General features: G+C 35.9%; 2 protein-coding genes across 18 annotated transcripts in view; both read right to left on the reverse strand.

The window, feature by feature from the left end:
• pcm1 (pericentriolar material 1) overlaps positions 1 to 1475 on the reverse strand; it is a 37735-nt gene extending 36260 nt beyond the window's left edge. For all 16 annotated transcript variants that reach the window (XM_089132413.1, XM_089132414.1, XM_039674999.2 and 13 more), the window contains exon 1: positions 1320 to 1475. The gene's annotated coding sequence lies outside the window, so the exon portion shown is untranslated. The remainder of the gene's footprint in view (positions 1 to 1319) is intronic.
• Positions 1476 to 4494: 3019 nt separating this feature from the next.
• mtus1b (microtubule associated tumor suppressor 1b) overlaps positions 4495 to 24820 on the reverse strand; it is a 49722-nt gene continuing 29396 nt past the window's right edge. For both annotated transcript variants that reach the window (XM_039674733.2, XM_089132416.1), the window contains exons 7-15: positions 16634 to 16863; positions 10423 to 10489; positions 7789 to 8003; positions 7447 to 7552; positions 7248 to 7321; positions 6997 to 7092; positions 6302 to 6418; positions 5589 to 5686; positions 4495 to 5438 (exon numbers count right to left, since the gene is read on the reverse strand). In XM_039674733.2, the coding sequence (XP_039530667.2) occupies positions 5231 to 5438; positions 5589 to 5686; positions 6302 to 6418; positions 6997 to 7092; positions 7248 to 7321; positions 7447 to 7552; positions 7789 to 8003; positions 10423 to 10489; positions 16634 to 16863 (1211 nt within the window). In that variant the 3' untranslated portion in view covers positions 4495 to 5230. The remainder of the gene's footprint in view (positions 5439 to 5588; positions 5687 to 6301; positions 6419 to 6996; positions 7093 to 7247; positions 7322 to 7446; positions 7553 to 7788; positions 8004 to 10422; positions 10490 to 16633; positions 16864 to 24820) is intronic.

A 24820-nucleotide genomic window follows, 5' to 3' on the forward strand; every position in this document is an offset into this window, starting at 1 on the left:
TTTTTAAATAATTTTAATTATTCAGCAAGTATGCATTAAATTGATTAAAAGTGATTTATATTGAAGTGTTTCTAAAGATACTGAAAAATTATCTTTTTCATCCACAATGACATTTACATGGTTCTCAACTTACTAACGTTACCATGGTTTAACCATAGTAAATGTATTGGAAACTGTAGGGATGCCAACTCTCATGCGGAAAGAGGTCAATAAAACAGCTAAAGAAAAAAAATAACGTTACATTTACCTCAGGAAAGCCATTGAAATTTGTGTCAAGCAATAATAAAACAGTATTTTTTCCCCAACATTCACTCCAAGCTAAACTCAATAGTTGGCAGCCCTGACTTCATACAGTGGTCCATCTTAAAAAAAAAAAAAAACAATAGGTCCATTAAGTTACTGTGATCTAAACGTAACTTACTTTGACAATTGAAGTCTGTGAGCTTTATTCCTCGAGAAATGTGAACTCAGGTTGTTAATCTTTCTGAACTGTCTTACAATCTGTCGCTTATGGGTTTTGTGTCCGTTAAAACGGTTAAACCTGGTCAACGCGCTCAATTTCCTGGCTAACTGTCAACACCACAGAGTAACGTTAGACTGTAAAAAAGACTCGCTTCTCTGCTGAGTTACATAGGCACTTTCACCTGTGCAGGTGAAACTGTGCAGAATACGTGACACGTAGTTAAAGATATTATAACCTGACGGTTACGTTATTTAAAAAGTAGATTTCACAAATATAATACTCGAGCGTGATGACTAGCAGTGACTTTTAAACGCCCGTGAAGATTTTTTAGTCTGTCTCCATGGTAACCTCTATCACGAGCCATGGAACTCCAGATCCCCGCGAAAACTCGCGGTTAAGAGAAACAAACACCCCAACAGAGTCACCACAACAAAATGACTCATGTCTGGTTAATGGTCATAATAAAAAGAAAGATTAGTAGCTAAGTATCATATTAGCTCATTGGTGTTGTTCTATTTTGACACGGGCTTGGTGGTTTTAAACTTGCTCACCTGACACAAAGGCATCTGACCGGTGCATCACTCTCATATAATACAAACCACTTCGTCCACCTTCAAGCGCTCCAGATCAATTTGACCCATTTACATTGTTATGAATTTTAGTCAAATGAGAGCAAAACTTTCACATTTGAGTAGCAATTCACTTCGGGATATGAGATAAGGTGGTATTTGTTGAAATGACTTAGAATTTCTTTAGTGAGGTAGCTAGCAAGCTAATAACGTTAGAAGTTGAGAGAAAGAAACAACTGCACGAACACAGCTAGCAAGCTGTTTTAGTGAATAAGGAGAACACTTACCCTTAACGTTGTGGCGACCTATTACTGGAGCATGAGAATTATTCCCATGTGACGTTTATTAAAATCCCACATAAAGTGTCAATGCGTAGTGTGACTTCCACAAGGAGCAACCGCCTGTCCAGCAGCGGCCATCTTTACCCCATATCCAAACAAACAGGCGGAAGGATACCGTTCTCAGTTTGATTAAAACACAATTGATTGTGAATCCCTATCTGTTCATTGTATATTTTGACAATAAAAGTTGTATATTTGTCTTTCAAGACGAGATTATCAAAAGGTCAAGCAAGCGAAAAAACTGAGGCCATAAAAGAGTGGTACTATTTTACTTCTCGGAAGCATTTGAGTAGTTGTGCGCAATGTCTTAAAAGTACAGATGCAGTGAAATGTAACTGATGGAATGATGGTGATAAGTGATATTTTATACTGATAAAATGTCAAAGAAAAGTGATATAATGTAATGTAACCTTGGTCTTATTAAAAGCACTCTTATTACGTAAATTAATCGATATATTAGACAATTTATAAATAGTCCATATCGAAACTGAATTCATGAAAGAGACAAAACAGCCTATATACAGTGTGACATTGTTGTATAGAACAATGTCACTTGAAGGACGATAAGAACAAAATGACAAGGCGAATTAGCACAGCCAAACTATTAGTACGTAACCTCAATTAGCTTGAGGATGAACATGGATTAAGAAATTAAAAAAATAGATAAATAGGTTTTATTGTTATAATTTATTTTCTTGTTACAGTGTACTTACACAAATAAGTACTAAGTAATATAACATGTAGCCTACTTACTGGTTAGGGTCAGTTTATGGTAAGTTGCCAGTAGTTATGCATTTTGCAATTGACTGAAATTACTTAAGTAGCCTACATTTAATGTGTAACGAGGACAGTGTAAAATAAAGATTTTCTGGTATTATTCTAAATTACTTGTCAAACACATATTTAAATGGTTTTAGGATTAATTTCACTTGCATTAAAGCTTTGATTTGGCTACCCAGTTGGACAGATCTTCATGAGAGTTGAATTACATTCATTATGAACAGATTTTATCAGTTTACATATTTCTACCAGGATAGCTGATATGAGATTTGGGTTGTGTTTGCACTATCCCTAAATGGGCATTATATCAATCCATAGTAGGCTGTCAAAATCATGCAGTAGAGGAATAATGTCAGCAGTCATTTTCTCAGTACATTTCAAGAATCAAATACTGTTAGTTAATGTAGTCTGTGTGTGAGGAATCGCATTGACACATGCACACGTATGTGCTCTCTTTAACATGAACACACATGCCCTTTATAATATATCATTCCTGGCCTTTAAGGCACGCACGCACACACACACACACACACACACACACACACACACACACACACACACACACACACACACACACACACACACACACACACACACACACACACACACACACACACACACACACACACACACACACACACACACACACACACACACACACACACACACACACACACACACACACACACTTACACACACACACACACACACACACACACACACACACACACACACACACACACACACACACACACACACACTTACACACACACACACACACACACACACACACACACACACACACACACACACACACACCATGAGAAATACTTAAGCTAGTCAGTGTGATACTTAGCCTACCATCTGCCTAGTGATATTTTTTATATTTGCAGTTTGCTTCTCTTTGAAGTTTTTATACTGAAATAAATGTGGACATATACATAGCAAAAATGTAGGAATAGCTCAATGAAATAGTCAAGCATGTCTCAAACTCAAATATACCATGTATTGACACATTTGTTGTGTGAACCCATCTTGTCAATTGTCCACTTACAGCCAGGATAACATGGAGATAACATAAAAACCGTGCATTTCCATTTATATCCACTAGGGGTCCCTCTGTTTATACAATATGATTTGTCATTCCCATAGACTGTAAAAATAGAAATGTAGGCCTCATTCCACATACAGTGAAAAGTTTTATCTTTCACCACAAGGTGGCAGAATAGGCTAAAGGTATAGTTTATGCTCGCTCTCATGTCGGAGCTGTTGCTTTGTAGCATTGTACTATCACCTGCTGTTAGCATTCCATTGACTCCCATTCATTTTGGAGTCACTTTGACAGCATATAACTTTACATCTGATGCGTCCAAAGACTCAATTTGTCCATTATTTATTTATTAAGAAACAGGACAATGGATAACAGGCTCCATTATTTTGTATCTTACGTTATGGCCCCGTAGAAGCCGTTTTTGTAAAAGTATGCTAACGATTGCGTCATAACCACTGGGCTCTCTGTAGCGCAGTATAAAATTTACCGTGTAGACAGAAAGAGAAGCTCGCGGGCAATCTTTTACTGCCTATGAGGCAATCGGAGTGACATGGAGGCATACGGTCAAGGGAGAAGCCCATAGATAGACAGTTCATAAAAGAAACGTCACAAAATATTTCAACAACAGATTTGTTTTAGATTCTATTCAGATTTGTCTCGGCACAGATACTAGAAGGTCAGACCGGTTGCTCACGTCCATTTTTTACAGTCTCTGCTCACGTCACATCTATGCGTCTACGTCGTAGTCAAGCTCAGTTTGAGCCTGCGCAGTGCGCTTGGCAATCAGGACGTGAGTGCTTCTTGGGTTTCAACTTTCTCTTTGAAGTCTATGGGGTCGCTGTGTCTATTTATATTACTGTCTATGTTCCAACAACCACTGTATTTTTTTTTCTGTGGGGATTATATATAATCTCATGATCTCAATCATAGTAAAAAAAAAAAAAATACATATATAGTTCGGTTAACAATATTCTTCAAATATTGTCTTTTGTATTTAACAGATGAAAAAAATGACGAGTGAAAGTAAACGATGACGCAAGTTTGTTATGCTCTCTCTTACAGAACTTTTTTTTTTTTTTTTTTTTGGAGAATAAACCAGAGGTGACGAATGCAAGCCAGATTTAGCCCAGGATCTGTTCCTAGTTATATTTTAACTCCCTAATATTTCCTCTTTGTAACTCCAATGCATTTCTTTATTACCCATTTAAACAAATTCAAAATGTAAATATCAGAAAGTGATTAAACTTCATGTGCTATTTACAATACAATAAACAATACAAAACACAAGGATGAACATTCAAAAATTTAATGCATTAATTAAAAAAAAATAATAATAATAAAATAAAGCAAGGAAGGGCACTGCGGTTGAGATAGGGACACATTCACACCTAAAGCATTCTGAATGTGAGGGCCACTGGACACAGTTTGGGAGAGAATACATTCCACAATATTAGGAACAGAGATCTGGATCTAGATCCAATCCAGTTAAAGGTGAGGTTGACATTTAAGCTTCTTTCTTGAAAAGTCTTTTTCCCCTTTCTGAACAATACCTTCTGTAAATATGCTCTAAAATAATCAACCCAAGCAAATAGAGGGCTTTGAATCCTGTTTTCAATCCTTTCTGCAAATACCATATAGTGTTCTTGTGAGCATACAATGAAAAGGACAGCTTTACATCTTTTACTTACTATATACAAACCATTTTTAATTAAAAAAGGGGATAAAAGAACACAAAATGACAGTCCGAGGAAGAGATACTCTATGTACAAGCCCTGAGGTATGTTCCCCCCTCAGAGAAATATTTGTGTATGTATGTGAAAGAAATGTGAGAGACAGACAGACAGAAAAGAACAAACAAGCATGTAACAGGACAAGGCAATTCCTTGATCTAGAAGTGCAGCTGTGCATCATTGTCTTTAACTGGAAAACCGGAACATTAATAAACCTCAAGTCTTTACAAAGTGTACAGGTCCTATTATAGGAATAAAATGGCCGAAAGGTCCATAGGTGCCTCTGAGTTCAGAGGTTATCTGGGTAATATGGGGGTTGTGGTGAAGGAGGTGGAGTTTTGGGCCGAGGGGAAGGGAGAGGTGGGCGAGATGCGTCGAGGGCTGCAGAGGTCTCCGTTGTGTAGTTTCCACAGCAACTCCTCGTTCTCCATAGATAGCCGTTTGTTGACCTTTGACTCTTTCTGTAGGGTCTGTTGAAGCATGGCCTGCTCTGAGGAGAGCTGCCTAAAGTCAAACAGAAAAAAAAAAAAGATTAGAAAATTCTCTGCTTTGAGAAAATAATACACTAATATTATAACTAAAATACCATTAGATCACCAGAAATACTCAAAGGAGAAGATGACGAATCAAACGCCTTCAATTTTTGAATCTTACTTTGAAAGTGCAGCATGTTTGTCCATCCTTGCCTTGTAGTCCTCGTTCTCCTGCTGGACTTTATTTAAACACTCTTCCAGTTTCAAATTATCCTCAATCTGTAAACAAAGATAAAACATTAACATATTATTTATTCATCAAACAGTCACTATATAAATGGTAAACCCACAATGAAATTTCTTTTTACACATTGATCTATAATAATGATTACCAAGATACTTTGTCTTTCTGTATTTCTGCGGGTTAGAAAGTTTAAATGTGGAAAGTTACAGCAGGTCTACTGATGGCTATTCCTACTGGGATAGTTTGCTCAAAAATGAACTTTCTGTTATAATTTATTTACCCTCATGTTGTTAAAAATCTGTATGCATTGCATATACTGCAGAACACAAAAGAAGAGTGTTTTTATGCATACAATTGAAGTCAATGGGGTCCAATGTTATTTTGACATTATTATTTGACTTTCATTTAAAAACATTCTTCAAAGCATCTTCTTTTGTGTTCCACAGAAATAAAAGGAAGTCAATCAAGACCTACGGGAAAGTTTTTTTTTTTTTGGGTGATAATAAATATCAATAAATAAAATCAATCAATAAATATCTGACAGTGCATAATTATGTGATGGGAATCATGGGAAGCAACATCACAGCAGACTCTAAGAAGCTTATTATACATACAGTTATATTTGTATATATAACAGTACGCATCCTCACCAGTTTGTCCATCTGCATGAGTTTCTTGTCTTGCTGGTGTATCTGGTTGGTCTTTATTTCCAGCACAGCCCTGAGACTCTCCAGCTCCTGTTCCAAATACAGTGTGTGGGCGTCCTTCTGCACACAGAGAAACAAGTGCTCAGTTTGTGTTTCACACCATATGGGAACACAAAGAAGTACACTGAACATCTCTATGGATCACAGGCTTGGCATGGGCCACAGTAACTGACTTACATGGACGTCCCACTAGCCCCTTGAAACTAAGGTTGGGTTGTTGTTGTTGTTAACAAGCCACAATTTTTGAACCATACAAATCTACACATATTGATTAATCAATAATAGAAATAAAGCTGAAACAAAATAAAATATAAATATTAGATGGAAAAACTTAACCTTAAAAATGAAATAAATGTAGAATTAGAAATGTAGCAAAAGTTGTAGCTCAAAATTACAGAATTATTTTCATCTAAAATGTAAATAAAAATAAACCTAAATAAAAACTAATAAACATAAAAGCACATAATAAAATTATTAAAACTAATTCAAAATAATGATAAATATTATAATTCTATATTACAGGTAGTTTTGGGCCTTGTTCTATGTACAAGCATCAAATCAGTGAAAAAAAAAAAAAAATTCATAAACCCTGTGTTTTACTGTGACTAATGGATATCATAGCAAACTGCAAATTTTACCTGACTTTTGTCTGCCAGAGCTCTCCTCCGCTCCTCCTCCGCTCTCAGTCTTTCTTTCAAAGCCTCGTTTTCTACTGTCAAAGTCTGAATTTTCTCCTGTAACAGTGATTGAATAATACATATTTATTTTTAAACACCAAAAACAATTTGCAATTTGAGTAAATAAGTCAATACTACATGAAATTCAATAGTAAGTTATTGTAACACATTATTAATATTCATAAGTTAAATGGTGAGATGGTGATACATACATTGAGCATAGCCTCAGATTCCTTCACTGTTTTATCAAGTTCTTGCTTGTCCTGTTCATGCGTCTTCCTGAGCTCTGGAAAAGAAACACAAACATCTGATTGATCTCGTCTTGACAGAATAGATTACATCAAATTCAAAATATAGAGCATTAAATGAAAGGATACACAATAGGCCTTTTCATGAGTGTGGTGAAATTACCTGCAAGTGAAGTCTCATGTTCATCTTTCAGTGTTGCTATCTGCTCAGTGTGTGCCACTTCCTGTTGATTCCTCAGAGCTTCTTGTTTGCTCCTCACATCATCCACCTGTCAGTGGAAACCACACTCATCATCTTACCATGAAAACATTAAACATGTACTTTTTTCCCTTATGTTGTGCCGTAAAAGCTACTGATACCATTTATTAACATCCATCCATGATTAATTTAGAATCACAAACATGCAAATAAAAAGAGTGCACACATACATGTAATATTGTGTGATTGTAGCTGTGTGATTTGAATACCTAAACGTGTATATATAGGGCCAAGGTAAGATCTTACCTGCTGCTGCATGAGCGCCCTGCATTTATCCGCCTCCCTCTGATAGGCCTCGTGGGTCTTGTCCCATTCTGCAGAGTAGAAGTCCTTCAGCCTCTCCTCCAGCTGCTGTAGTTCTGTCTGATGCTGCTCCTGTAGTTTCTGGAACAATGCCTCCAAAGACACACGCACCTCCTCCTTTTCTTTCTCCAACTGCTCACAACATGAGACAGAGTTACCTGGGGAATGAGTGAAGGAGAGGAGCTTGTTAGGAACAAGAGTCTTGGTCATCATCAGCACTCTCAAGACTATATAAACTTGGCAATGGTCTTATTGCTCGGTGGGTGGCTTGGTCTGGATGGGTCTCCAGTTTATTTCCATCATACTATGTTTATGTGAAATGAATGCAAGAATAAATTCTGCCTTTTCTCTTTCAGTTCACTAAAATACTTTTTAAACAGATCTAAATCCAGGCCTTGGGGAGTTTGGTATTGGTTTAGTCCTTAAAGGTTCTGGTCTTGACATTAACTTTGGAATCTTTAAGAGATTCTAGAAATTTTATTCTATTTCTAGATTGTACTGCAAATTTAATTTATTCTAGAATGTTTTGATGGTTCCATTCTCTATAGAGACAGAAGAATCTAGAACGCACCAGAATAGAACCAAGAATGTACTAGTGATGAAAGTCTGTAAGGAGTTAGAATTCTAATTCTAGACTGACAAAAACAACATTTTAAATGTAAAAATCTTGAATTGAAATGATGGTTCAATTCTTTTTGATGGTTCAAGCCAGTAGAATCTAACACAGAATCTTGAATGCACTAGTGGTTAAATCCACAAAAGGATCAATAAAATCCGAATGGAATATACTGGCAACCACACCATTTACACCAAAAATTACATTTAGTATGTTTGTGTGTTATGTTTATTTATGTAGGAATGAATACTTCTATTCACCAAGTGACAGTAAAGACTTTTACATTAAATTTATATATATATATACAGTATATATTAGAGTTTTACATACAGTACATATACATATATATATATATATATATATATATATATATATATATATATATACATACATACATAATATAATATATATATATAAATATATTCATATATATATATATATATATATATATATATATATATATATACAGTATATATAATATAATATATATATATATATATATATATATATAATATATATATATATATATATATACACACACACACACACACACACACACACACACACACACACACACACACACACACAGTATACATAGTATACAGTATATCAACAGTATATATATATATATATATATATATATATATAAAAGATTCATCTGAGAACATTAAAAAAAACACTTTGCCATCACAGGAATAATAAGTACATTATAGTTATATAAACGTAGAAAGCTGTAAAGTATTCCTGTTTTACTGATCAAATAAATGCATTGGTGAGCAGACTTTGTTCTTTCAAAAACTTTTAAATAATAGTGTACTTAATTCTCTAAATATTGAGTAAAATTCAGAGTGAAATCTAGAATCTACTGCGGTAAGAATTATATTCTAGAGGATTGAACCACCAGAACATTTAGTTAAGATTCACCGCAAATTTTCAGCAGACATTTAAATGTAGCATACATGTGTTAGCATATGATCTTGAAGCCTCATGATAAATATTCTTTGAATTCTGTGAGGTAAAGAGCAGTGAACTTTAGGAGCGGAGTGTCATTTGGCCAACTGCACCTTCAGACTTGCATTCAGAAGCCAGTGTGAGTGAAACATTCCTCATATGCCACACACATCCTTCACACTTGTCCTGAAGCCAAAGGCCATGACAGTGCGTAAGGCCAAACTAATTAAACATAACAGCACAACCTTAACATTCTACAGCATTAGAAATGTGTGTGTCCGGGCTTGCCAAGAATGTCTGTGTATTTGAGTTCAATGTACAAACGCATCATCGAGTAGTCATATTTTGTTGCTAACACATACAAATAAAAACACAGACTCCAAACATAGTGAAAGGATGCCAAATGTCTACAGGGTATATAATAAAACAGGTGGAGTGCGACTGACGTGTTGTCGATCGTATCGGTTTCCCAATTCCCAAACACTGAGCTGTACAGTTCCATCAATACAATGCTCATCAGAAGAGCATAATACAGGATAAAACATGAAAGAGCCTCACTCTGGAATGTAGGAACATCATCGAACAACACATATATTTGACTGGCAAATCACTCCAAGGCAGTGAAGCCTCAAACACGTGCTAATTTGTCTTAGCCAAAATGAGCCCAATCTTAAGTTTCAGGGATAGTATGGCCCCTAAATATGTCTCGGGTAAATTATCTGTAAGAAAAAAAAAAAAAAAAAACTAAATTCTGAAATCTCAGGTAGGTGTGATCCCGAAACTAAACACTCCCTCAGCCCTATATCAGGATTGTGCCCTTGAGCAAGGTAGTTATCCCAAGGTTTCTCACAGAGACTTTCCCTACAATTAGTGTTCTTCAAGTCACTTTGAATAAAAGCACCTACTAAATGACAGCTATCTAACCAACATGAAAGCTTGCGTTCTGTGAACTTTGAGAATGGACATGGAAACCAAGCCTCTGTGTATTTGACTGGACATGTGTTGCTTACCCAGTTGCTCTTGCAGGTTGTTGAGTTGGACAGAAAGTTCTTCCCTCTGTTTGATTGCCACCTCACGCTGTAACAAATGACAGAAACAAAACTGAAAAACAATCGTTCAAACCATTGAAAAAAGGATAGCTGACAATATGTTTAACAAAGATTTTGGACTTAAATATGTAGAATAATAATAAAAAAATAGACTAGAATAAATCATTTATATTCATCAAATATTTTTTGAAAGGATAAATATTCCATGTAGTTTAATCAATAATATGAGGTCATAAAAATGGCATAATTTTAACAAAATTTAAAATACAAATATATAATATGAAAAGCAATGTATTAAAGTATAGCATGTCACATTGCAATTTTTATTTATTTATTTATTTATTTTTTGTGGCAGATCTGGCCCACTGTAACAAACCAAATAAAAAAAAATTAAATAAAAAAAAAACAGTAAGTGTTAAGTAAAATAAAAAAACACAATGAAAGCTTATTTTCATCAGTTATAGTATAAATATTACCTGAAAAACTACACAATTAGCAACTTACATAAATAAAATGTTTAATGTGAAGTACTAAAAAGACTAAAATTAAAATAAAAATTCATCGTTTTTTTTTTTTGTTGTTTTTTTAAGAAATAAAGCACATAACAAAATTACTAAAACTAAAATTTAGATGAAAACTCAGAATTTAAAAATAGCTAATACAAATCACGGATACATACTATAATAGTATACATGGCATTAAAATAACACTTATGTCCCACCAAATACCCTTCATTTTGCCAATTATTTATTAACTACTGGTTCTCTTATGAACTTAGATGAGCCAATGATTTGTTGAACAAGACATCAAACACAGTTTAACCACAAATCAATGCTTAAACATAATCAATTAATTCATTGATTAATTGGCCATTTAATGTTGGTATTTTTTTGTTACAGTTACAATAATTAGTTTATTTATTTAGAAGAAACACTAAATAAGAGTCCTTCACAGACCACCAGTGGTCCAGAATTTGAGACCACCTGCACCACTGAAAGCTGCAGAACTTCTACAAAGATCAAGATATGCTTCAATTCGACCCCGCAGATGTTTTAAAGAGCCAACACATTGTATTATTCATTTTACACACTGAATAAACACCCTTAGATACTAACTATGTTCAAACACACTACAATCCCCAAGCCTTTTCAATGATATTATGTATTACACATGGCTCTCAGCTTGACACTGTCAGTATTGGCAAAATGGGCTGTTGTTGTTGGATAAAAACCATCTCAATCAGTTTCTTATCAGCAAGCGTGATCAAGGGTCAGTGTGAGGCTGAATTAAATGTTTCAGGAAAGATGTGCGTGTCTGTGATTAAGCACCGGTTAATGTTGCAGTAACTTCTACGTAGCCAAAGATCACACAGCCTGGAAAAAGATGACTATGTTCTGTGATAAAGACTGCAAAACACGTGATAGACAAACTTAACAGAACATGCTGACACACAAATCTCCAGTCAAACACCATGTTATGGTTTGTTTACTATACTCGCACACACTTGGGTTCACGGCCTAAGATATGAAGACAGGGGTTTACACCTCTGAACCACTCAGCATGGACAAAACACACAAAGAAGACATTCTTTGAAATAAAAACACATGATTATGCACTACACAGTATTGCATGCTGAATATAATTTCTGATAACAAACTGGAATTTGAACCACAAACAAAACATAATCACAGATGAACAATACATGATACACAACTCAGAATTTCCTGCCATTACAAAGCATCAGTCCCCTTCTGCAGTTGAACAGGCAGTTAAGAATCAAAAAAGCCAAAACATCGAGAAAGAAGTTACTGAGAAACATAGTAACTAGTAAATCTACCAATATCAGTAGTTGTAAAATAACCACTCAAAATGGAGAAGAACTAGACTGCACCTTTTGATTCTTCTTGGAGCCATGATGTTTCTTTAGGCCAGGTTTGCTCCCAGAGGAGCCCATTTCTCCTCCTGCCCTCTCTTCTCCCCTAAAACCCAACAATCTTCAACTACTTTCCTCCTTCTCTACTCTAAAAACTGGTCTGTCAGCATCAGTCTCCAGGCACGCTGCATTAGAAACCGTTCCCTCCCTTTCACTGACCTGCCCCCGTATTCCTCCTAAGAGAGAGTGAGCGCAAACTCAGATAAGAGAAAATGGAAAGATGAATGTTGAAGGAGTGAGTAGGTGGAAAACTCAGTTCTGTGGTTATGAAGAACACCTTTTTTTTGGTTTTATGGGAAAGCAATTTGATTGGTTCTTACTGATATAAGTAATGGATGAATCACATTTTGCCAGGGTACATGGAAAGATGTAAGTCCAAAAGGTGATTTCAGAGTTACATAACATGGCTGTTTTATAAATGAGATTTCTGAATGCGCTTGGTGCATTGGAGTTTATATAACGTTATGGTCAACGTGGGAACCATTACATGGCAGAAGACTATAGGTCTGCAAAGCTGATCAGTTCAAGTTCAAATATAAACGCGGGAAGAAAAAATAAATGAAGGATTTGGACAAACGAACACATAAAAAGAAGAAGTACCAAACAGATTTTAATTAAATCCAAATGCAAAAAATTTGATGGCAGTTCAAGCATATGCAAATAACCTATTAGCATGTGCTTAAATGCTTTTTTGCGTTTTCAAGTATGATTTTATGACAACTTCTAAATCAAATATTTTTTCAGTGGACATTTAAGAGCAACGTTTTCCACTTAAAAACGACATGCAACTATATTCTATGATTTACGGTAAGGAGGAAAGCGGGTGGGTGGGTACAGAGAAACATTGCTCTACTGTTATCAGCCAAACAGCTGTGAGGTGGGAAAATACACCCCGCCCCTTCCCTAAGCCCCGCCCCCTTGGGCTCAGTAGCAGCTGGTGCATTCCTCACAGCAACATCTCACCTCCTCTGTGCTCACTATCAATCACAGTGGGTGACACAAGTGCTAAAACGGTCAACTTTCCCTAAAGCAAAGTCTCTCTATTTTCATTGAGCGGAACAAAAGCAAAAGTGTTTCATAGAGAGCATGTGAGTGTATGTGGAGTTTCTGGAGTGCAATATCTGTGAAGTATCCTTGTTTTTTTTTTTACCTGTTTGGATAAGAAGAATTGAGTGCGGGGCGACTTGCTATTACTGAGAGATAAGAAGATAAGATAAAAAATTCGCATTTTAGACACTGAGGAATGCATGGAATGAGATGGAAAAGGGACTGACTTGAAGTTTAATAAAGAAAGAAAGAAGTTGTGGGTTTCTGGGTGTAATTGTACGCCTGGGGTCAAGATTAAAATGGGTGTGGGGTGCACATTGAGCAACCTATTAACATACACTAACATTAGCACACATAAGCCTATAAGTCCCATACTTTAAACCTAGCCAATAGTGTTTAGATATAGGTGAAAACTGACCCTATTTACTTTCTCAATACATGTTTCTGGCCTTGTGCTTGATTAATTTGCGTACATCATTTCAAGGAAGAAATATGACAATATTGTCATAACCTTTCAACGCAATTCTACCAATTTCTCCAGCCTATCTGCACCAGTTATTGCATGGAAAGTTTGCACCAATCAAAAAAAAAAATCTTGTTGAATATTCTAAGTATGTCTTTTTGAGTGAATGTTATATTCTTGCTCACTTTGATCTCTCCTCCCTCAGTTAATCGCACGTAAAATTCAAAATCAAGATACATTTCTGTCAGCCATGCAGGGAATAAAGTAAATATCCACACCTTCAGATCATCAAACATCAACAGAGAGTGCAGTGTATGATTTAATACAGCATTTTACATCTAGATGTTTTTATCGTCGGCGGTTTTGCCTCAGGCCTCAGGCCATGAGGGTGGGATTACGCTCATTACTACTTTGTCAGAAAAAAACTAAATGCAAAACAGTAGGGTGTTACTACACCCCAATCAAACAGTAGACTTATGAAACTTCAATCTGACACTTTTCTTCCAAGTTTACCACAGAAGTTTCAGAGTGATCAAAGCTGATTATCCAATTTAATATACTGAAGACTAATGCAGTCTGAGTTTGTAGCTTTCACCATCCTAACCTTCCTTAAAAAAAGGTCTTCACAAACAGCTGAGAAACTCCCTACTAAGATGTTAAGAAGGCATTCAATCAATCATGATTCATGAGCAGTTTGTAAAAGATGCGTCAATGTCGATGATTCATTATTCTGTTTAACTAGTTTGGCAAGCTAAATATCTGAGACTTAACATTTAAAAAAATGACTGAATAACTGGTTAGTTAGTTGTAATTTCAGTTTTAATGATAATATTTTTGAGCCACCTAAAGAGAATGATTCTGATTTTTTCAACTCTAGTACTATCCTGCTACTGTGTTTACCCCATGGTTATTTGATGTATTCAGAGCAATGAGAACCCTTAAATACCCAGTAACACCTAGTGATTGACAGTCTCTTTTGATCTGCAAATATTTGCAAACCGAAAGAAAGCAAATGGAGATTTACCACTGTGGCAGGTTTGTATCCAGGATACAGCCAATCACAAAATAAAGGGCTTTTTCAGACACTCCCAGATATTTGATCATGCCAGGACCTAAACGTAAGAGTTTAATGGCTGACATTTAGTCAAAGAGGACCCCAATAAAACGGACCTTTTCCTCTTAAACTTGCTGGTTGAAGTCACTATCAAAGATACTATAGCCACATTTCATTTACAGGGCAATTGCTGTGGGTAAGAAGTCATTTAAAGAGGAAGATCAATGCACAACTGCAACATCTAGCTAAAAAGCCAATGTGTGGGTCTGATGGCGATGAGCATGAATGAATGGGAACCTGTTTTCGTGGGTTGCAAACAGATCACATGATATGCTCAGGTCAAACTTGGGTTATTGACTGACCCAAATCATGCATGACATCTAGAGTGAATGTGAGAGAACATCCCCCTGCAGCCCTCTTAGATCCAACACACCTGGAAATGTTGGTTAATGGTACCACCATATAAAACGTTTCCTACTTCTGTTTTGTAGACATAACAAACAGGCCCATACTCTCATGACAAGCATCAGCAGGCGAGTATCCATAATTACATTTCAGATGTTTATGATTTCAACTGACCAGATTACAGTTTAAAAGGATGAAATGAAAATTTGAGATATCTGCAATTATAACCAGACTAATAGAAAAGATGAAGAAGATCATTTGAATAATCATCATCATCATCATCATCATCATCATCATCATCATCATCACTATCTTTCACATACACTTATCTTTCAAACGTTTGAGGTCAGTAAGATTTTTTTTTCTGAACGAAATTAATATTTTTATTCAGCAATGATGCATTATATTTGTTATAGTGTGACATTTATAGTGTTATAAAAGATTTATATTTACAATAAATGCTGTTTTATTCTATTTATCAAAGAACTCTGAAATAAAAACACACCTTGGTTTTCACAGAAAATATGAAATATATGTCAGCTTTACCATCAGGAATAAATTAATTTAAATTAATTAATTTTCAGCTTTAACATCAGAAATATATTTTTTTTTAATTAAAATTGAAAAGTTTTGCTGTATTTTTCATCAACTAAATGCAACATTAGAGAGCATACAGGACTTATATATTAAATATATATATATATATATATAAACAACCACAAACAGCATAGTTTATCTTAATTTGATTCACACAAATACTGAAATTTAAACTCGTCAAAAGTATAATTTAGCTATCAGAAAATGTGCTGATAGTTAAATCTAAGTGATGGTTAAAACAAAGTTAAATGGAAAGTTTTTTCACATTTTTGTAAAAGAAGATTCGTTTCTGATATATTTATCTCAATTGGAAATAGTCCAATGTGACATAAAATTTCCAGGAATCTTTACTGAAGATGAAATAAAACATATTTATTTTAATTATGCCAAATCTCACTCTCAAACAGAACTACCGACACCCTTTACTCACAATTTACAACTAAAGAACATTTAGGAAGACCAAAGAAGACTTAGATAACCTTAAATTAGTGCTTTATCACACATAGTCCCATTTAAAACCCCATTTTAGGCAGCTTTCTGTACGTAGACCAATAATGCACTACAGGTCAACAGACCAACAATGAGCACTAATGAGCCCTGCAAGGAAGTAAAATAGAAAATGAATAGGGGAAAAAAGAAAGAGAGAAAATATTAAACAGTAAAGCTTTCAAACCTCGCTGAAGATGTGCTGCACAACCACGGCGAGAGCCTCCAGACGCCGATTGCTGTGAACGACGAGTTTACGGAGGTGCAGGACGCATTGACTCTTCTTCTCATTTTGAAGACGAAGATCTCTCTCTTCCTCTTCATCCGTCGGTCCTCCTTGAGGACTAGCTGGGCTGTGCTGCTGTGTCCGTCCAGATGTTGGCCCAGCAGCTTTGGGCACTTTAGGGCTCTTGTCCACTGTAAAAGAGCGTGTGTTCAGTGCGGTCATTATGTTTAGCATGATTTCACTGTCCAAAATCCCATATACTCCTCAATTCAAAGCAAAAAAAACAGTTTTCAAGAAAAAGAAAACGCATAAACACCCACACACTAGAAGAACATTAAGTTACTTAAATGATGTCATAAGAAAGAAATAAACATGACTAATCGAATGCTCTGTAACAAAAGCTTTAAGCAACAAACTCAGCCACACAAAAATGGATACTCTCTTGAGTCCTAGTGCATGCTGGGATCGAATCTTAATGATAATGCACTAAGGTCCAGAGAGCACATTAAGAGTGCATTAGAAGGAAAGAGAGAGAGAGAGAGAGAGAGAGAGAGAGAGAGTGTGTGTGTGTGTGTGTGTGTGTGTGTGTTGAGAGTGCATTTTGGCCCCATCTTCTACAGGCTAACTGAAGTCAAAATATGGTTTCCCATCCCATAATCTGAGATGAATACTGACTCACAGATCTCTCGTGCATAAAAGAATCAATACATCTACACCAACCATTTTCACTTTAATACATCAGTTTATAACCATAATATATTCAAACTGCATACTGAGAAATCAATTACACTGAATACATCTGAACTGTACAAAAATTCATATTCCTATTATCCTGCTCACTATATATTAATGACATGGAAATCCATATGCACCATCAAGTTACATTAGAGACAATTATGTCATACTTCACCCCAATAACATTTTTCACCTTCCCTTACTGTCAATTATACAAAATCCTAACCCTAACCCTAACCTAACACAAAGTACAAAAGTATAGATCTGACTATTTCACTATTATTAGTCACATTACAGATATTTCATTTTATTTAAATAGTCAAGCAGAGTAACACATTATTAAAATGTATATTAAAATAGTTCATGTACTCTCCCAAATGTATATGAGGTGTTTAAGCTTGTTATGTATTAATTTGATATTTAAAGCTTAATATGAGGATTAAGACAAATGAAGGCTGGATATATGTGTAATTTTGCTATTCTGTTCTACTTTTGGGATGACATTTAACAAGAACTGTAATTTGGATGGTAATAGTCCTCATTTAAATATAATCTATATTTACACAGCAACCTTATAATATTCCATACACAAACCTGCCAACTAACCACAAGAAACACATGGAAGCGGTGAAAGGTACAAATTTAATAATATAGCTGCGAGCAGCGATTGCGGGCCCAAGCCGGTGGCACCGCAACCCCGATGCCTTTAGTTACCCAAAGGCACCGGGATGGTGGTACCGCCTGTTTTGGCCCTTTATCGCTGCTCACAGCTATATTTATATTTAATATAAAGCCGGTGGCACTGCCACCTTGGTGCCTTTAGGGTTATTCTGTACGACGTGTAAAAACATAACCCCCGCTTTGACTATCAAAAAGAAGTGTATTGTAGAGTTTGCATCAATGCAGACTCGATGCGCTGTGCGCTGTAACTCCATGTGGCTTTAAGCGCATCATTCTCCACTCGGGATGCGCATAAGCGGTTTGTGCCACACTGTACTGAGCCTTTCATATCATAATGCAGTGACGCAATGACAGATTATTAATTGCCTTTCTTGTTCTGTTCCATCTATTATATGTTGATAATAGATAGGACAGAGCACTAAAAACCTCAAACAAAGCACTAAAAACTTAAGCTGTTTGCTGTGTAGTCTGAGAATGAGCTGTTTGATTTGCACCCTCTTCCTCTTCACTGTCCTCGATAAAAACCAGCTATCCAGGTCCATGTTGTTCTAGAAAGTTTGTATGTTGCTGCCTCAATTAACATCTCTGCTATACATTTAAAACATGGCTATATCTAAAATAATTTATCTTTTTGATTTTTGTTATCTTGTTTTTCATGAATATTTTACAACAATACAAAGAGCAATGTGTATTTTCCATTAATATAGTTTGTAATGGCTTTTGTTGTCATAGATTATAATCATATATTTTTTGGATTAGTTATTTATCTTTATAATGAAGTTGTCTGTATTAAGTAGATTGTGTTTAACACACACAAGAGTGATTTTATTAGTTCAACACATAGTTATAGAAATTCTACTTCATCTAAAAAAAACCCTGCACTTTATACACACACACACACACACACACACGCACACACACACACACACACACGCACACACGCACACACACACACACACACACACACACACACACACACACACACACACAAATACATGTAAATAAAAAAAAAAAAAAAAAACATCAAATGTGTTTTTAGTCAGAGTATTATTTTATACAGAAACAAATATTTGTAATTCAGATAAGAATGAAGTTAGTGTTTTAAAATCTTAAGGAAAACAAATATATTGAAATATAGCACATGCATTTTTAATTAATTCAACTTCAATTACAAATACAATCTTACTTTTATTTAAAGCAAACTATACATTTAAAAGATGGGGGTTATATGCCTATTTTGTCATTTAAAAATATTGTTATGCAAAATTGTTATGCAAAAAGACAAGGACTTAGAGACAAGGACTTGTAGGAAAAATCGCAGCCAGCCACACACACACACATAAACACAGACAACAGCCCTCCCCTCCCCACACAGACACACACCCACACATACACACACACACACACAGAGAGAGAGAGAGAGAGAGAGAGAGAGAGAGAGAGAGAGAGAGAGAGAGAGAGAGAGAGAGAGAGAGAATCGCAGGGGAATTAAATCCATTCAAACTACAATATCTGACTTTCTGTTGCTCAGAGCGAATGAATTTAAATTGGAAAGTTGATCGGCTTGACGAGAACAATATACGTGGCAAGTTTTGTAAGTGTAGGTAAAATGAGCAAAGTTATAACACACTTTATGTGTCCTTTTTTAGTCATAAAATTCATTTCCTCGCCACGGCCAGACCGTTCGAGATATCAAAAATCCGTCCGGAATTGAGCATCCTCAATGTCTTGACTTCATGCACACCGAGTTTGGTTGTGATTGGTAAACACATGCGTTGTAATTTGATGTATTTCTCCTAGGACAATTATTCAAACAACCCATAATTCATAATTCATAAATAACTTCCATTTGAACTGTCATAAAACTTAGAGCACGAAAGTTGTTTGGCCTGATGTGATCTATAATTGTACCGAGTTTCATATTAATTCATGCAAGTGTGTTTGATTTATGGACAAATGTTCGAATCCCAGTCCAGGGGGCGCTGTCGAGCCGCCCTGCCACGCCCGGTTACCAGCTTCAGCCCGGCCCTGATTGCCATGGGTTCTGACCCGTGTGCAAAGTTTCAAGAGTTTTCGAGGATGTTAAGGCCCCCGAAAATGCCAGAGAAGTCGCACACAGCAAATAAAGGGTTAAAATTAACCTGACAGGCGCCCCTCCTCTCACTCACACAGAGGGACACTGAGAGACTGGCAAAATTCTGAGATTTTCTCTACATTCAAACAAACATATCTGACTTTCTGTGGGTCCTAGCTAATGAGTGTCAATTAGAAAGTTGTCCGGCTCGAGGAGTACAATATACATACCGATTTTTGTAACTGTAGATAAAACTAACAACCCCACTTTTGTCAAAAGGTGGCGCTACTGAGCCCTCACCACGCCCGTTTCTGAAACTTTGCACGTGTCTACTGGCTAATAAATGTGATGTGTCTGTCGAGTTTCATGCATTTTGAAGCATGCTAAGGGTCTCAAAAGTATCCTAAAAGCATCCTAAAAGAAGGGTAAAGTTTGATGCGTCGCCACGGCAACAGTTTCAAAGATATCAAGAATCCATTCACAGGTCTACATCTGCCGTATGTTTACATTATACATATGAAGTTTGAAGCAAATCGGGTAAAAATGAAAGGGTGATATCAAAGCATTTTGAAAGTGACACACTTCCTGCTGCCAGTTGGTGGCGCTATAACTTTGACTCACAATAGTCACATCCATGTGATCGTCCTCTTACAGCGAACACACTGCTGAAGTTTCATCAAGATCGGTTGATGTGTGCTGAAGTTATGATACACTTCCTGTTTCACGTTTCTCGCCATTATTTTGTTTCCTCGCCACGGCCAAACCGTTCGAGATATCAAAAATCCCCTCGCAAACTTTCATCCTCAATGTCTTGACTTCACCCTGACCGAGTTTCGTCGAATTTGGATCAAAGCTCTAGGAGGAGTATTAAAAATTCCATTGCGAGTGTTTTACGAACAACCCTAAATAGCCGACTTCCTGTTGGGCTGGGGTAAAAAGTAAAAGCACGAGATATAGATGAAACGATGAGATCAACATGTGTACCGAGTTTCATATTATTACATGCAAGCGTGTTTGATTTATGGACCAAGTGTTCGGACCCCGTTCCAGGGGGCGCTGTCTAGCCCCCCTGCCACGCCCGGGTACCATCTTCAGCCCGGCCCTGATGGCCGCGGGTTCTGACCCGTGTGCAAAGTTTCAAGAGTTTTTGAGCATGTTAAGGGCCCCAAAAGTGCCCGAATAGTCGTATAAATAATAATAATAATAATAATCGTTAGGAAAACAATAGGGCCTTCGCCCTTTCAGGGCTTGGGCCCTAATTACTCGAGTCTAGAGTACTGATTTGACAGCCACCCTTAAAGGGATAGTTCACTCAAAATAAAATAAAAATAATTCTATCATTAATTTATTTAGCGCAAAACTGTCTTTCAGAATGGTCATAGCTCAATATTGCATTTAGCTGAATATAGCCATACAAACTTCTTACGATGTTTTTTGGCGCTTTGAAGACCTCCATCACTCCAACAAATAATAGCAGAAAATAGCAGCATCAACATTCTGCTAAACTTCTCTTTTTTAGTTTTTTGTAATAATAATAATAACTAAAAAAATGTTTGGGGGGTGAGTAAATGATGACATAATTGGGTGAACTACATTTCAACCACCTCCCATGAATAACAAAGTCTCTCTGATGCCCTCTGCTGGCAGATACATTCAGAATTGTGTTGACCCTCAGATTCTGATCACATAGCTTTTTTATGTGCATTTTGGACATTAAGTAAAACAACAAATGATCAACAACACATCATTCATCACTCTTAACGAAGGGAGACTGTTTGAAGTGAAGTGTGAATATATCAATATATCAACCGCCTGTAGAAGTTACACAGACACAGTTTATATACAATACTACATTCATATTAGTCTTTGAAACTCTTTAGGTATACAGTGTATTTAATGAAAACAAATCTAGTCTTTCTTTATTTTTTTGACAATTGATTATTTCAATAAACAGAAAAATGTACTCCTCTTTATGGTGAATGCACAACTAATTATCATTAAAATGCTCTCTATATTTATTTTTCATACACACAGTAAAACAATTTTCTTTCTAAATCTGCCAGTCCAAAGCCAACTGTGATGCATAATGGAAAGATCACTGTGACGAAGGTCCCTGTTACATTATTTAAACGCAGCCTTGAAATAGAGGCATTGCTGCAGTCCTTTTCTGGCTCAATGAGTTGTGAGGGAATACGTGCTTTGAGGTAACTGTAATGTCCTTAAATAACTGTAACCCAGTGGCATCAGAATAAACAGTGCCCTTGCCTGTGGTCACATGACCACATCTGCACAATCTGCTACCCACGTGGACTGTTGTCATCAGCTCTGATCACATCACTGCTGCTGACCTGACATACTTCGCTGCTACAGACGTTATAGCGGCACAAATCGGTTTAGTGGCAGTATTGAGGAATCAGATGGTAACTATACTATGATGCTGAATGATTACCACATCTATATGTCATGGTACAGTATTTACATACATGGTACTCTAGATAGAATACCATGAAATCACCATGGAACATGTTTAATGTGTGTGTGTGTGTGTGTGTGTGTGTGTGTGTGTGTTAGGTGTATTAAAAAAAAATGTATTATTACAAATATGTTTTAGATTATTTTTTTCCCTCTTTCTTGTATATTCTAAAAAAATACATATATAACACAAAATACATATATAATTATCTGAAATAGATTTTATGTGGGTTTTTTAGGGTCCCCATGAAGAAAACGGTTTATAAAGAATACTAAATTATGTTTTAAATGCAGAAAGCTTTGGTTTATGGGTCAATTTAGGGTTAGGGGCTAATAGGAAATGTCATTAGCTCAGTATAAAAACCAATATGCTTATGGAATGTCCTCATGATATGAAAAAAAGAGAAAAAAAAATAGCAAAAGTTACCTCAAAGAAACCTACCTCAAAGTACAGCCAAAACAATCTTTGTTGCATTTATTTCCTATTATCACTGTATATGTATTTGCAATATGTATTGTAAAAAGCACTAAATGAAGGTGACTTGACTTGAAAACCAGAGAGGAGATTATTTTTTGGAGAACTAGTTAATGACGCAGCTCTGTTTGTGTGAGGGATTGATACAATGAATTGGAATGCATTGGGTTAAATAAAATTAGGTATACAATATGAACATGGAGAATGTGTCTTTATAGATTCCAAAGCACCTAAAAAATAGCATCACTACTCTGTGCGAAATTTGGGCTAGTGCATATTCAATAAGAGTCTTTGCATGTGTGTGTGTGTGTGTGTGTGTGTGTGCATGTGTGAACAGGAAAAGTCCATGAGTACCGTGTAATCAGTGTGCAGTCTAAGCCTCATAATAAGCGTTTATGATGGTCTACTCTGATAGGAGACACGCTGTGATTGCTGTCCCCCAAACACTCCACTGGAGACAGACCGTAACTAGCTACCACACACGTACACACTGAGTAGGGCTCTAAAACAGGCGTCCAAACACAAGTTCCGTCAAGCGTGTCCACACCCAGTCCGGATATGTTCATGGTTATGCTAACAGACAGAGTGGTGCTCCTTTGATGCTGTTGTTTCTACCAACTCTCTTTTCATTACACTGCAAGATTATTCATCACACACACACACATACACACACAACCAGCAGACCGCAAGCCTTCCACTGAGAAAAAAAAAAAGGTTTCCACATAATTACTGGAAGGCAGATGAGGAAATTATGCACCCTTTCTGAAGGAAAGCCTGAATAAACGTTTCAGCATTTTGCTTAATGGAAAGAATTATCTCGCTTTTTACAGAATCAGTGCCACACATTCAAGAGAAGAAACATTCAAACACATTACAGCACATCTTCTCAATAAAAATGTAACAGTCATTTTTAGGAAGAGAAAACTCTCTAATGATACAGCTATCAATCTGAGGATGATGAGAGTTTTTTTAATGTTTTTGAAAGAAGTCTCTTATTTATTATAAGAACTTTTTTTTATTATGTTTTAAAATTATTTATTCCTGTAGGCAAAGCTGAATTTTCAGCAGCTTTCAGCAATTTCCACATTTCCCCAGTCATCAGTGTTACATGATCCTTCAGAAATCATTCTAATATGCTGATTTGATGCTCAAGAAACATTTCGTATTGTTAACAATGTTGAAAATAATAGTGCTGCTTGATATTTTTTTTGGGGAAATTGTAATACATTTTTTCTTTGATGAACAGAAAGTTCTAAAGAACAGACTTGAAAAGAACAGATTTTGTAATAAAGCAAAAGTATTTACTGCCACTTTGGATCAAATTAATGCATCCTTTCTGAATATAGTATTTCTTTCTTTCAGAAAACTGACCCCAAACTTTGAACAGCAGACTATTAAAAAAATAAGCAAATTGTTATTTTATTAAATCAAGTTAATTCAGGTTTATTTTATTTTTTTCATATTATTCAGCTTAAAATATCTCTCCTAAAAAATGATGTGAAAAGTACTGTGGGATATAACATTGTATCATATAGAAATACCATAGTACTTTGATATATGATTACCAAATGTCATGGTTGGAATATTTACACGTCTTCCAGGGTACAGTATATCATAGAATACCATGACCATGTCCAAAAAACATGGTATTAAAATGGTACATTCATCAGGGTATTGGGCCGATGTCCAATGGGCCGATACGTGTTGGTGT

Source organism: Pimephales promelas, chromosome 6 (genome assembly GCF_988280905.1).
Source record: "Pimephales promelas chromosome 6, fPimPro1.hap1.1, whole genome shotgun sequence".
Taxonomy (NCBI): Eukaryota; Metazoa; Chordata; class Actinopteri; order Cypriniformes; family Leuciscidae; genus Pimephales; species Pimephales promelas.